Source organism: Pan troglodytes, chromosome 13 (assembly GCF_028858775.2).
Source record: "Pan troglodytes isolate AG18354 chromosome 13, NHGRI_mPanTro3-v2.0_pri, whole genome shotgun sequence".
In the NCBI taxonomy this organism is placed as follows: Eukaryota; Metazoa; Chordata; class Mammalia; order Primates; family Hominidae; genus Pan; species Pan troglodytes.
In genome coordinates this window covers 129,499,951-129,515,249 of record NC_072411.2, presented here as the reverse complement: position 1 = coordinate 129,515,249, position 15,299 = coordinate 129,499,951, and the positions used below count along the sequence as shown (strand labels likewise).

The 15,299-nt window shown below is 39.1% G+C and overlaps 1 protein-coding gene and 1 long non-coding RNA gene across 8 annotated transcripts in view; one reads left to right on the top strand and one right to left on the bottom strand.

The window, feature by feature from the left end:
* Positions 1 to 15,299, bottom strand: part of COL4A3 (collagen type IV alpha 3 chain) — a 148,615-nt gene that overhangs the window by 42,432 nt on the left and 90,884 nt on the right. For all 6 annotated transcript variants that reach the window (XM_016950598.4, XM_054679438.1, XM_009444461.5 and 3 more), the window contains 8 exons: positions 14,272 to 14,313; positions 12,049 to 12,133; positions 10,808 to 10,843; positions 7,988 to 8,152; positions 5,490 to 5,582; positions 4,914 to 5,009; positions 2,026 to 2,096; positions 1,054 to 1,236 (listed from right to left, as the gene is read on the bottom strand). In XM_016950598.4, the coding sequence (XP_016806087.1) occupies positions 1,054 to 1,236; positions 2,026 to 2,096; positions 4,914 to 5,009; positions 5,490 to 5,582; positions 7,988 to 8,152; positions 10,808 to 10,843; positions 12,049 to 12,133; positions 14,272 to 14,313 (771 nt within the window). The remainder of the gene's footprint in view (positions 1 to 1,053; positions 1,237 to 2,025; positions 2,097 to 4,913; positions 5,010 to 5,489; positions 5,583 to 7,987; positions 8,153 to 10,807; positions 10,844 to 12,048; positions 12,134 to 14,271; positions 14,314 to 15,299) is intronic.
* LOC104005402 (uncharacterized) overlaps positions 1 to 15,299 on the top strand; it is a 91,025-nt gene that overhangs the window by 53,006 nt on the left and 22,720 nt on the right. The window contains exons 4-6 of one of the 2 annotated variants that reach the window (XR_010149906.1): positions 3,237 to 3,323; positions 6,557 to 7,316; positions 12,643 to 12,748. This is a non-coding gene — a long non-coding RNA (uncharacterized LOC104005402). The remainder of the gene's footprint in view (positions 1 to 3,236; positions 3,324 to 6,556; positions 7,317 to 12,642; positions 12,749 to 15,299) is intronic. The other variant, XR_001716489.4, reaches the window with a different exon arrangement.

Sequence of the window (15,299 nt, the reverse complement as noted above, 5' to 3'; positions counted from 1 at the left end):
GTTCATATTCTGATATTAAAGGGTCTGTAAATGAATCTTTAAATTTGTTTACCAAGTTTCTCCAAACCTCTTTGAGGTAAGATCTGTTTTATTGGCTAACACAGGTTAGCCCTGGGAGAAACTGGTATTTCATAGAATAGTTTGGGCAGCATCCCTTGCAAACCTCTTATAAATACATTATGATGACAGGTGCTCACCCTCTCACTCTATGACATTTTAAAATAAATCTTAGGGCTGGGTGCAGTAGCTCACACCTGTAATCCCAGCACTTTGGGAGGCTAAGGTGGGTGGATCACCTGAGGTCAGGAGTTCGAGACCAGCCTGGCCAACATGGTGAAACCCCGTCTCTACTGAAAATACAAAATTAGCTGGGTGTGGTGGTGCATGCCTGTAATCCCAGCTACTCAGGAGGCTGAGGTGGGAGAATCACTTGAACCCAGGAGATGGAGGTTGCAGTGAGCTGAGATTGCACCATTGCACTCTAGCCTAGGCAACAAGAGCAAAACTCCCTCTCAAAAAAAAAAAAAAAAAAAAAAAAAAAAAGATATTGGTAGGTATTACCTCAATTAAATATGTGAGAAACTCTCTCATGAAAAGGGATTAAATTTCCATAAAATTAAATGAATGACAAAACATTTAATCTCTTTATTTGACTACCATACCCCTAAATATGCTGTCTTCTTATGCATTTATTTTTATTTAAAAATATGGACATCACCCCAAAATATTTACTAAACTTTCCACTATACATCGTTTTCTGACTTTTCCATAGACTCATTTGATACAAATATGGAACTGTAATTTGTGTATGAGATGGGGTCATTATCAATGTAGAATTTTGATTGGTTGAAATCACTGAATGCTACCTATTTATTCTGTCAAAATACTGTAACTATTTGCTTGGATTATTCCTGCTAATTTGAAGATGCTTCACTCTGCAGTTAGAGTGATGAACTGTGCTGAGCGGCCAACCATTTTTGGAAAAGAAATCACTTTATCTCTTAACTTCAGAGTACTTCATTTATAGGGAGGGTAAAGTTGCTAAATACCAACCAGTTCGCCTTTAGGTCCTGGTAATCCTTTCACTCCCGGAGTTCCAGGAATTCCATCCAAGCCCTTTCTCCCAGGTTGGCCTCTGAGCCCTGGGTCACCTGGGGCACCCACTTGCCCCTCAGGCTGAAGTGTTTCACCTTTTTCTCCTTTAAGTCCTGGGTCACCCTGGGCACCTGGGAAACCCTAGGGTAGTACACAAATGAATCTGTATTGTATTTTGTTAGAATTCTTCTTCTGTCAATCTTAAAAACAGTGTGGACAAGAACTTTTCAATTTTAACATGAATTTTTTCAACACACTCTTTGGTCCACAACTATTATTACAAGCATTTTGTTTGTTTTGCTTTGTTGTTAACTTCCAAAACTGAAAAATAATTCAGTTAGATAGTATAATTCAAAGCAATACACACAATAATATAATTTAATACCATAGAACAATCACCGTAATACAGGTTATGTTTGAATATTGGTAAATTTTAACAAACCTCTCTGAATAATTTGATCTAAGTATATTTATCTATAACTTTTTGATTCACTATGACAGTCAAGATTCTAATTTTTAACAGACTTATTGAGGTATAATTTACATACCATGAAATTTCTCCTTTATAAGAGTACAATTCAATGATTTTTAGTAAATTTATAGAATTATGCCACAATCACCACAATCACGTTCAAACATCTCCATCACTCTCCCAAATTCCCTCAAACCTATTTGCAATGAACCTCTGTTCCCACTCTCAGCCCTAGGCAACCACTAATCTGCTTTCTGTTTCTGATACCATTTCAAACTGTTTATAAATTCATTGACTCATTCACTTAATCAGTCACAGATTTATTCATTTAATCAACAGGTATCTATTAAGTGCCTACTGTTTGCAAGGCACCAAACTGGTAAGTGTGTTGCAACCGTATTTCTAGAGTGTGCAATTTGTCAAATTGAAGCTAAAGATTTAAAAACATGAAATCTTACTGGAAATCCTGGAAGACCTGTATTTCCTGGGGACCCTGGGCTTCCTTTCAAGCCAGCTGCACCTTGTCTTCCTGCAAATCAACGAATTATTAACTAACTACTCATTGAACGCCAACTCTAAGTAGACAGGGTAATACAATGTATGAAGAAAATAGAGTGTTTCCTTGTGGGGAAAGAAAGACAACTTCTATCATAAAACATAAATGCAATAAGAGAATGGGAGTAAATAACAGAACAAGAGATCATGTAAAAAGTAACTCAGATCTTAGCTTCTTAAAATTTTATCTTCATAATTTTAAGAATATATCTTTATTTTTTCTGAGTATATATTACCTTTAAAAGTAATGTATGCTCATTATAAGAAAATTATGCAGAAAGACGAGACTAAAAATCACCTATAAATCTACCAGAAGATAATATTTGCCAAAGTTTAATGTAAATTAATGATACATTTTTTATATCCATAAGTGCATAGGACTCGTAGACACACTATTTTGGATTTATAGTATACATATGTCAATAAGTATGAATTTATAGCTTCGTTTTAAATGGCTGCAGGCTGCCTATTGTGTTGGCGAGCCATCATTTATTTAGCTAAATGCTGTTTTTAGACATTTAGACATTAGGTAGACATTTTTCAACTTTTAGCTGTTGTAAACAATGCTTTGAAAAATCTCTCTGGGTATTTAGCTCTCCAAATTTATACAATTATTTCCTTTATAATAAATTTTTAAAAGTATAATAGCAGAGCCAAATGGTCACAAACTTTTCTAAGGTTTTGAATGTCTCTTGCCAAATTGCATTTTATTGTACAATTTTATACTTCCCATAGGTATTTAAATATCTCTGTCAAGATGATCCCTTTAAATGACCTTCTGGGTGGGTCTTTGGTCAGTTAATCAACACATATTTATTCAGATTCTATTTTTTGCAAGATCTTGAGCTGGGGTGTATCTTTTTATAGTGATCCAAACCATTTTACTGCTTACATATCTTCTTTGAGCTGCACCTGGATAGGCCAAATGTAGAGAAACTATGGAAAATGCAACAATGCAATAAGTGGTCAGCATCAGTGAGCTGCTCACCTGCTCACCTTGAGCCAAAGAGGAGACTCAAGGAGAGTATAGGAAAATAATGATTTTTTATCTTTTATTATTTTTCCTCCTTATTTCCCTCCTTCATTTTCTTCCTTTTGGTTTTTGTTTTAATAGAACATTTCTGCTGGATATTTGGATACTGAACAGGAGTAACAAGAGGAACAGCTCCTACCTACCCCCCTGCCCCTTCCTCACAAGCCTGTAAGTCAGGGCAGGGGCAGCCACTGAAAGTAGCAGAGGCCTTCATAAAGGAGAAGTGAGTGGGATCTGAGGGGACAAAGGATCCCTGCCCAAGTGCATGTCATCCAGTGGCTGACCACAGCATTCACGGCTGCCGCCATTAGTCTTTCATCTTTGGATTGAGACCCGGTCTCCCAGAAGACCCTATGCCAATGCAAATGGCTACTGGACAGTGATAATGTATAATATTCCCTATCCAGGTTGTCAGGTAGACCTTTGGATTAACTCCCCAAAAGCAGCCCCCTAGGAGACAGGCGACAGCTCCGCAGTCAGGGAATGCAGGCGTGGAGGGTAAGAGCACGCGTCTAGATTTCAGTTCAGTCTCTACCATGTTATTAGCTATGCCACCCGATGCCTCAGCTTCCTCATCTGTCCAATGTGGTTAATTATAGCACCAGCCTCTAGGGTTGATGTGAGAGATAAAGGAATGGAGGCACATAAGACCCTTAGAACAGTGCCCAACACACAGGCCAAGGGCTCTGTAACTTCAACTCTCAATGGTCAATGATACATAATTTGATGACATTGTCTGAAGACCAAGGTGCTGGTGGCAGAGTCAGGACTGTGGGTGGTAGCAAGGGAGAGAGAGGCCCTGTGTAGTCAGGGGAGTGGCCCGAGGGGCAGAGGAACCCAGTCAGTAAACAGAGACGTTTTGTATTTCAAAGTTTTGCCCATAGGCAGTTCTGTGACTGAAGACGGGGAGGTCAAAAGCAGAGGTGGTGACAGCCGGGAGTAACCGTGTGGTGTGGAGAGTCCTGGCCTGGCACAGAGTTGTCAAGAGAAGGCTTGTGACTCATCCTTTATTTAAGCCTCAGGACACTGGCTATAAAATGTTGTGGGTTTTTTTTTCCTTTCAAAATTTGACTTAGTGGCTAATATTTTTTTTAAAAAACCATGAGATTTTAAATAAAAATTCCAATTCCTTTCTTCTCATGAAAACTCGGAAGATTTATTAATGCAGGGCCTGACATGTTGCACAGTAACAATGGGCTGGAGCCAAGTGCCCGCTGGCGGGTTCAAATGTACCCTCAGTTTGTTTATTGCATTTCTGCAACTCTCTTGTCCCCAGCACTGAGGATGTTGCAATTTTTTTAATAGCACTTGCATCCTTAAGAAGAAAGTGAAATACCACATTTTTCTATGACTCTTTTAAAAGTAGGAACATGAAAAAATGGACTGAGTAGGGTTGTGTCTTTTGAGAAAAAAAGGGAGAGAGCATATTTCTTTATGGAAGAGAAAGAGGGTGTGTGTTTCATGCAGCTGCTTCACTGCCTTCAGTTAACTGCTGTTCTCTTGTAGGACTCTGTGTTCACAATTCCTGCCTAACACAATACTTTGCTAGGGGTCAGCAGCTAAAATGGAATAGGGAAAAATACCAGCTTTTCTTGGATTTTGGCTGACTTTATGTTAATAGAATATATGTTTTTGAAACTCTCCCTCCAAGTTCATCTAAACCACATTGTGACATCCACCAATCTAATGCCTTTATTTTCTTCCAGTGTATTGACCCTTTTGTGCTTGCAAAAACACTTGCATGCAAATTGTTTGTACCTGGGATTCCTTTTACACCATGTAACCCTGGCAATCCTGGGAGACCGGGAGGCCCTGGGATATAAGGGCACTGTGTACACAGGAGGCCTGGTTCTCCTGCAATGAGAGCATACTAGCATTACTTAAAAAGCTACATCGAGTCCTCAGAAAGAACAAATATTTTCCAACCACACTATCATTTATTACATTTAAACATTTTTATGTAGTGAAAATTATCTAGGACGTTATACATATTAATTTAAAAATTCATCTATTATAGATCTGCTTACTTTAATGTTCTGAGCTATACAGTTCTGAAAGGGGAAATTCTAAGAGTCTAACATAAAACATCTATTTCAGTGTTTCTTTCCTTGCATGCAGGCAAAAACTCACATTTTAGGGATATCCAACAATTTATTGCATGGGTGCCAAATAAATTATTGATTTACAGATAAATGAATACTTTTAGCTAATGGAAAAGAAGTCGTCACTGACTGGTAGCTATTTGGGATCATTGTTATCTCAGGGGGAAAAATCAATGATAATAATGACGATGAAAAAGGCTTATCCTAATACAACATTATTGATTGAACCAACCTTTGGGCCCATCAACTCCTGGGATTCCTGGAGACCCTAGATAGCCTGGCAGTCCGCGATCTCCAGGTGGACCCTTGCGAAAAACGATGTCACCTATAAAAATACAGCACCAAAGACAATTTTTTATTTGTGTTTTTTTCAATTAGCAAGTATTGTAATATATGTATTATTTAAAATGCATCTCTCTCATCTTTGTATTGGAAGCCTAGTCTTTAGAAGTTTATCTGCAACTGAGAAAGCATGGTGACCAGCTCTTCCCTTCATATTACATAGATGTGGTATTTTTAAGGTAGTTGATCTTTGCAAGCTCATTGTATAATTTTTTTTGTCACAGAATCAACCTATTTTATCTTACTTAGTTGTTTCCAATTATTCCAAGTTGATATGGTTTGGCAGCGTCCCAAATCTCATCTTGAATTGTAGTTCTATAATCCCCATGTGTCATGAAAGGGACCTGGTGGGAGGTAATTTAATCATGGGGGCAGTTACCCTCATGCTGTTCTTGTAATAGTGAATGAGTGCTTATGAGATCTGATGGTTTTATAAGGGGCTTTTCCCCATTTTGCTCAGCACTTCTCCTTGTTGCCGTCATGTGAAGAAGGACATGTTTGCTTGTCCTTCTGCCACGAGTGTAAGTTTACTGAGGCCTCCCCAGCCGTGCTGAACTGTGAGTCAATTAAACCTCTTTAAATTACCCAGTCTCGGGTATGCCTTTATTAGCAGCATGAGAATGGACTAATACACAGACAATCCCTTTAGCATCTTGAGGCAAAGGATCAACTCTTATTCTGGATATTTTTGGATACATTGTATTTTCCTGATATACTGTAGATGCTTAATATATATTGAGTAAAAGAAAAATGGATTCTGACTCAGGGTATCATCTGTTTTCTCTTTGTTGCTTGTCCACATCAGTTGAGTTGTCATCCTTAAAGCAAGTCTCTAAGAAAGCTCTTCTCAGCTTCCACATTATCTGCTACTGTAATGTTGCAATGAACAGCTCCTTCTCTTAAACTGGTTAATTGTGTTCAGTAATCTAATTTTTGGCTTTGCCATTTCAATTACAGGTTGAAGGCAATGGTGATGAAAGTAAATATTTAAAAACACTACCATAGCTGTCCCAAATTTCAGAAAAACAAGGTACCACTGGAACCATTTAATTTTGTTGGAACACAGAATGACCATCTTGTGATCAGTTTTCTGCATCTTTAAAATACCTGGAAGGTCATCTTTAAATAGTACAATCTGATAGAAGTTTAATACTTAGTGTAGACTTATATGAATACTTCTACATTCATACATTTTTGTATACTTACACATTTTCATACTCAATGCTTAATTCAAAAAATATTTGAGTACCTGCAGTGTTCCCCATGCTACATACTGGGCTTAAACAGCCAAAAAGACACAGTCTTTGACCTCAAAATACTTTGATTCTTGTAAGAAAAACTGACAAAGACAAAGAGAAGGCAATGTGAAAACTTCTACAGTTGGGATAACCTTGGAGGTTACAGGATGTGGACTCACTGAAAGCTTTCTGCTGGACTTGAAGCTGCAGTCTGAAGGACAGACGGGTGTTGCTTAGTGAAGGGAAAGTAGGAAGCAAAGACCCCTGGACAGAGTGTAGCAGGCACAGAGGGAGCATGACACCTCCGGGAGAGAGCCGCAAGCACCTGGGCCCAGATCCCAGCTTTAGCTTCATTAGCCCTGTGAACTCTGTATGTCAGCCTTGACATAGAAAAAAAGAGGATTCTAAACCTCCATCTTAAAAGAGACTTGGAAGAAGCTGGGATTATAGGCACACCACCACACCTGGCCCCAGAAAAGGTATGTTAAAATATAAAGTGTGATCTATATGTTTGTGAGGACCTATTGTACCTATGAGCCAACACAGAATGCTAAGTGGCTCTCTAGAGGGATGCGAAGGAAAGGCTCCCTGTGTCAGGACCTCTGAGCACCACTTCAAGTCCATTGGGCCACATCTCTGTCATCTCTGACCCCTTTACCTCATAGCATGTTGCCTTACACCCTTGCGGCACACATCTGGCCTACTGTCCTGGGGCTTCCCTGCTGATGCCAAGGCATGGGACTTCCTGGGAACCATGCAGACACAGCCTGGAAGTGGGAGGATGGGAGGTGGGGGGCTGCTCCTCTCTTGGGGGGAAATCTTTGACCCATGGGAACTAGGAGCAAATGGATAAATTCTTGCCTCTTTCTCCCCTGGCACAGATAGTCTCCAGGGCTGAACAGGCAGTTGCAATTGGTCAAGGCCAACTTGATAGCCACCCATCCTTCACCACATCACTCTCTTTGTCCCTGCCTCCTACTCTGCTCTCTGGGAAACTCGGGCTAAGACTTTGCTGCATTCGTTTGGAAAGGTAACTCATAAAAACCACACAGACTGATGGCTAAGCTGTGAGGAGGGTTTGTTGCCCGTGGTTTGCACACATCTGTCATTTGGCACCGTGCACAAAAGGGGTCCCCTTCCACATCTTTACCTGGAGGTCCTGGAGGTCCCGGTGATCCTGGAAGACCTGGTGAACCAGCACAACCTGGGGACCCAGGAGTCCCCATGGCATCCTTTCCTGGGCGGCCTCGTTCCCCTTTACTTCCTTTCAAGCCTGGCCATCCAGGGGCTCCTCTGAGGCCAGGCCTTGATGATCCTTGGAGAAAATAATCATTTCTTGTATTTTACATTTTTTCCTGATTAATACGAATTTATTTTTTAATTGCAAGAGTGATTTAATTTTATTTATAAAAATTGCACAATGGAGAGGTACATAACACATATAAAATAAAAAAGTGAATATCCTTGCTTTTTTCATCTGTGGCCTTGTTAAATAACCACAGTACAGTGAAGTGCAGAACATTCCATTCCCACAAGCAAATTTATTACAAGAAACTGAAACAGAGTTTGGGATGCACTATAGTCTTTTTATTTAAAAGGAAGTGAGGAATACTTCCATATATGCTACTTTGTAGATTTTTTTTATTAGAGACTAGAGGATGCCCCCAGTGCGCAAAATGAGAAAGAGAGAAAGTTGTTAAGTGGACTTTATTCCTGCCAGTGTCTTAGACATAAAAGGCTGTGATGGGGGATAGTCATCTCCTGGGAAAGGAGCCGTGCCTGGTGGCACGAACCCCACCCTAATCTTAAAGTGGTGAGGATGTGAGGAGGGGACAGTCTCAAATCTCTGCCCCACAAACAGTTTAACTATTAAGAAGAGAGATGCCACCAGCAAAGGACTGAGAAACCAGCCGGGGTAATATCTGATTATGTCCTATTATTTGAACACAAAGATAAAATCTTCTGATTGACATCCATTTCAGAGTTTTGTATTTTTTTAATCATATTTTACTTTGGCATATTATATTTGTACTAATTTATGGGGTACATGTAAGATTTTGTTACATCTATCGAATGTGTAGTGTAATGATCATGTCAGGGTATTTTTGAGTATCTTTGACCCAAGTATTTATCATTTCTGTGTTGAGTACATTTCATGTCCTCTCTTCCAGTTAATCTGAAATATACAATACATTGTTGTTAACTATAGTCACCCTACTGTGCTATCAAACATTAGAATTTATTCCTTCTAACTGTATGCTTGTACCCATTAACCAATCTCTCTTCACCCCTAACTCCATCAAAAAAACTCTTAGAACCGATAAACAAATTCAGTAAAATTGCAGGACATGAAATCAACATACAAAAATCAGTAGCATTTTTTATGCACCAATAATGAAATAGCCAAAAAAGAAATCAAGAAGGCAATCCCATTTGCAGTAGCCACACACACACAATAAAATACCTAGGAATACATTTAACAAACAAGGTGAAAGATCCCTGCAAGGAAAACTATAAAACACTGGTGAAAGAAATTGAAGAGCACACAAACAAATGGAAAGACATCCCATGCTCATGGATCAGAATAACTAATCTAGTTAAAATGACCATACTACCCAAAGCAATCTACAGATTCAGTGCAATCCCTATCAAGATACCAATGCCATTTTTCACAGAAACAGAAAAAACAATCCTAAAATTCTTCTGGAATTAGAGCTTTGTAGTTTTCCACTCCTTGGCTTCTTAAAGGAGCCTGTTTTTTGTTTGTTTGTTTGTTTGTTTTGGTTTTTTTACTTAGGGGCCTGGCAGGGGGAAGGAGGTCTTCCTTAATGTCAGAGCTCTAAAATATCTTTTTGCCCATCCTAACTGTAAGGGATATCTACTATTAACAGTTTGAGGTATATCTTTCCATGCATATTCAGGTACATATAATATTTATCCATTTCTGTATCTATTTTTTTACTAGTGGAATTATAGTATACTTATAGTTCTGCAGTCTGCTTTATTTTGATTAATTTTCAAAATTATGAAGTAGTATAATATACAACATCATATAGAGAAAAATATGATCAGTGGCAGGGCAGTTGCCCAGCAGTTTATCAAATTTTGCTCTTTTTTCTTAGTTTTGTTTTCATTAAAAAGAACACACTACAGTTATACTTGATGAGTCCCTGTGGACCATCCCTGATCCAACTCTTTTTCCTCTCTCAAAAGGTAAACACTCTAATGAGTCACAGACGAAAGTTTAGAACTTTACAGAAAAAGTGTAATGTAGGTATCCTTATGCAACTCGTGATATGTTATGAAAACTATCATTTTCAACCAACCTCATTACCATGACATTGTTTTCTATTTCTGTACCTCCTCTGAGTTTCAAGGTCCCTGCTCATATTCCAAAAGTCACTGTAAAAATCCCAGACAATAAGGCTTTTGCAAATAGTTAAAACTGCTGAGAAGAGAAAAAGAGCATTTCTGTATCAGTTTGTATCAGCTCCACTCCTTCTTCCACTATAAATTGCAAAGATGACAATTTAAGAAGCTGAAAACACTGTTTTATTTTATTTTGAGATGGAGTCTCACTGTTGCCCAGGCTGGAGTGCAGTGGTGCCATCTCAGCTCAGTGCAACCTCCGCATCCCAGGTTCAAGTGATTCTGCTGCCTCAGCTCCTGACTAGCTGGTATTACAGGCGTACGCCACCCCGCCCAGCTAATTTTTTTGTATTTTTAGTAGAGACGGGGTTTTGCCATGTTTGCCAGGCTGGTCTCGAACTCCTGACCTCAGGTGATCCACCTGCCGTGGTCTCCCAAAGTGCTGGGATTACAGGCGTGAGCCATTGAACCCAGCCTGGAAACACTTCTAGATCAGTTAATGAAACATTTGTCTTATGTAAATAATGTAAACTTAATAGAGGACAGCTTATTTTCCTTTGTAATAGCATTTCTATCTGTACCCCAAGAAACATGGACATACCAGGACTTCCAGGAACTCCGGGGGGACCACTGGGACCTGGGAATATATAACATTAATTAATTGCTTAGAAAGATATAAATGCTATCCCATCCACTTTTGAAATCTTGGGTGACAATATACTGATAGTTAATAATACAGAGTTTTCATACTTTTTTCCTACTCTCACCTAGACAAATATCAGAAATTTTCACTTATTTAGACAAGAGAAAACTAATCTTAGAAGTCTAACACTCAAAAGTAAATCATGCTGCCTTATCATTTTCACATAATTCAGCCTAGATTTACTAAGAGCCTGCTCTGTGTTCAGCACTTGGCTGGAAGTGTAGACGCCAGAAAATCAAACAGTGCTGGAACATCCAGGATAGCAGTTTGTCTTGGTGTTCCATCTTAGATTGCTTCCATCTGTAATATCCTGGGGGTTATAATTCCTTTATATATACATGTGAGTGATTTACAGTAAGTGTACCAGATTTTTAAGAAAATCTATATCAATGTCTGTATTCATCTGTCCTTTTATTTAAATACACTGGGAAATTTTATTCTTTTAAGTAGAATTTTCCTTTGAAATCTTCTTCATAGCAATAATTTGTCTAGATTAGTGGCTCCCAATCCTGGCTGCACATTGGACTAGTCCGGGGAGTTTTTACAATCTTCTAGTGTCCAGAGCCCTCCTCCAGACAATGAAATCAGAATCACAGGGTGGGACCTTGACGAGGCCATTACAGAAGTTCCCAGGGTTTTCAATATGTAGCCAGAGATGAGAGGGATTGGCCCAGAACTTTTGGATTTCTCCAAAGTGATACAGCATAAGTACATGTGACAATAATTCACGGCATCAAGGACAGATCATTGCTTCAAGCATCAGGAAACCAGGGTTTCAGTTCGCCCTTGCAAATCTCTGTGTGAGTTTGTTCGCGGTCTCCATTTTTCCCTTCGTAATCCCATTAAGATTGCCAATGCCTTGCACTCCTTCCTCCTGCCCTCCAGCAAGTGTTTCCATGACAGATTTGAACTTTATGCTTTGCTACATAAACCTAATTTAATTACCTTCCTGGTATACCACCTATGAAATAAAAATATGAAGAGTAGGAGACATCAAAAAATAACACCTCTATGAAAATGAAGAGATCTCCGTTCCCTTTCCTCACCCATGTCAATTCCATAAGCACATGCTATTTATTACCTTGAAAGAAAGCCAGAAATATGTTCAGCAAATGCTTTCAGAAGAAATTTATTCTTACCTTGTGGGCCACGAGCTCCTCTGGGCCCTGGTGGGCCTGGAGTGCCTTCCTCTCCCTTTTCCTGGTATGTGTCATAATATTCTGTCTTAGAGGAGAAAGAAACGAACACAGAGAAAGGATAGCTATTTATGGACCGCTCACCAAACATCATTACTTCAGTTTCTTCATTTTGGCCCAAAGATGGCTTCCTTATTTTCCTGAATTCATAGGTTTACATGTTAGCAGGTATATGATAGTCATGTAAATGTAGGTGGAAAAATTTAAATAAGTAGACCTTTGTGGTATCACAGTATCAGATATTTTATGGGCTTTCAATTAGAAATACATTTTATGATGTGACTCAGGTTACACACCCACCTTTATATGTACACATTCATACATACCTATGTATGTGTGTATATGTATAGAAAAATTAAAGTTTCACAAAATAATGACTTATTATTACAACATATGATCAACCCTGATACTTTTTATTCTATTCTACTTCACTTTTCAAAATTGCTGGTCCTGGTGGACTGAACTTATTTCCATTTTGGAAGTGTGTGGAACCCACACATCAAAAAATACTGTATTTATTGTTTCTTTAAATTCCAGGGAATCCTTGACCTGCAAGAATCGAGGAATATTGTTTCTGACATGCTCAGTGGACCTACTGCTGGTATTCTTAACCATTTCCCTCCTAAGTGGAACTTCTTTTGAGGTTAGTAGAAGCTGCAAACAGAATTATATGGAATTGAATATAAGAAAATACACAGTGAGGAGTGCTAAGAATTCCTCTGAAATGTAATGAAAAGGTAGATTTCATTTAGCATTCAGTATATTTATCTTGAAGGAAAAAAGGTGGAAATATCAAAGGTTTGAAAAAAAAAAAAACCTCTGCTTTTTCATATGCTAGATGGATCAATTACTTTGTTGACTTATTTAACAAGAGCCTTGTGGTTAAGCAATATATATAAAATCACAAAAGTATTATATTAATAATAATGTCCACCATGAAATCTGTAATGATATGCGTGCACCTACCAAGTGTTGGGCACAGTGCTAAGTGATTTCACAAAATACTTATTTATTCTTCCTGGCAACGACACTAAAGTATTTAGGAACTGCTATAGTTTGAATGTGCTCCCTCCAAAATTCAGGTGTTATCAATGTGATAGAAGTAAGAGGTAGGGTCTGTAGGAGGTGATTAGGCCATGAGTGTTTCTCTCTTATTAATGGGATTAAGGCCCTATTAAAAGAGGCTTTGAGCAGCCTCAGGTCAGCTTGCCCTTCTGCTTTCCACCATGTGAGGATGCAGCCAAAAAAGCCCTCACCAGACCAAGGGTCAGCATCTTGATATTGGACTTCCCAGCCTCTAGAACTGTGAAAATAAATTTCTGTTCTTTACAAATTACTCAGTCTCAGGTATTCTATTGTAGCAGCACAGAACAGACTAAGACAGGGGCTCTATGCATCCAGTGTAAAGATGCAGATTTCCAGGCCCCACTCCAATTCCTGAGTTACATTACTGAGCATGGGGGTCTGAGAACTGCATTTTTAACAGGACACCCTTTCCCCTCATGACCCTTTTGCCACCATGTGCCATTTTGTTTAACCTGCATGACCATTCACGACAGCCTTGCTTGGCACACTGAATGTGAGAACCACTGTTTTTTGAGGTAGGAGATGAATGGACACCAGCACTCAGAGTCCAGGTCCCCTTTCTCCTTTTCGTCAGCTGCAGAGTCACAGAATATAAAATGTGGCTGCTCTGCAGTTAGGAGCTGACATCAAATACATGTCCACTGGGAAGGGGAGCACTGCCTGCTACACAGAGCTTGGGCTGCAATGATTGCTTTTTGCTGACCATGTATTAAACACGTTGTCATAACCCGGGCCCAGGTGGAGGGGAGGAGAAGTTGACTTCTTCATCCCTTGTTGCCTCACTGTCCTCTACCCTGAAGGGGCAGGATCACCTTGGGCCTGGGCTGCTTAGACAAAGCTTTTCTTCTCTTCCATAGCCCGTCATGGGCATCACTAGTGCCTTCCAGGGACCAAATAGAAATATTTACCCATGGCCAAAAGGACACATAGTGACCAGCTATTTTCTGCCCAGGTTTGACAACAAGGTAAATGTTATAATCTCTCTCACACAGTTAATGAGAGACACTGATTCAAAATTTCCTTGCTACTTTAAAGAACTTGATCAAACATAGCATTGATATTGTCTTTAATCACACTTACTGGACCACGAAATCCTGGAGGGCCAATGTCCCCTTTCTGTCCCTACAGTGAAAGACAATTACAAATTGTGAATATGGTCACCCAAAGTATTTACATATAAAAAGCAAGATGTACAGTTAAAATGAACAATATATTGATATTTAGATGTCATGTACAAACCAAATTAAAGAGACACTGACTTTAAATTATTTTCCTGGAGAGCGCGTATCTGGGTAAGGAATCCCATCTACAAGGTTGTACAGAAGTAGTTATTGCCCTGGTGGTTCTCCAGGTTTCTTTCACAACACCATCTGCAATGCTTGTTCATGTTCATTGCATGTTCCTGTGTTCTCACCCAGGTTAGAGGCACAGGAATATCAGACTGTGGGGTGTATGCATTTCCAAGTGTCCCAGCTGTAACCAACTCCCTTTCCTTCAAGAAAGCATTTCAGAATTCTACTGGAAGTGATACTATTAAAGGGTAAATCTTGACTCTGCACATATACCTACATATATAGCCATGTGCCACATGACAATGTTTGGGTCAGTGATGGACTGTGTATATGATAGTGGTCTCATAAAATTATAATATCACATTTTTACTACATATTTTCTATGTTTAGATACACAAATACCCACCTTTGTGTTACAATTGCGTACATTATTCAGTACAGTAACATGCTGTGCAGGTTTGAAGCCCAGGAGCAACAGTCTCTGCCATCTAGGTTTGTGTGAGTACACTCTATGATGTTCACACAATGACAAAATCACCTAATGATGCATTTCTCAGGACATAACCCTATCTTGAAGCAACACATGACTACACATGATTTGAAAATATTTGTAACATATTGTCAGAAGGGCAGAATACAGTTCACAACTAATTGATCATGACCTTTCAATGTGTCATGACTCAGATTGAGACTCATGAACTCTAGCCTGTGCTTGATCTCAAATAACCACAAACTTCCTACAATTGTAGGATTTTTTCAACCTCTTCCTCATGGGAAGCTGCACTCTCACTGGTCCTAAGTCAGACAGCTTCAAGT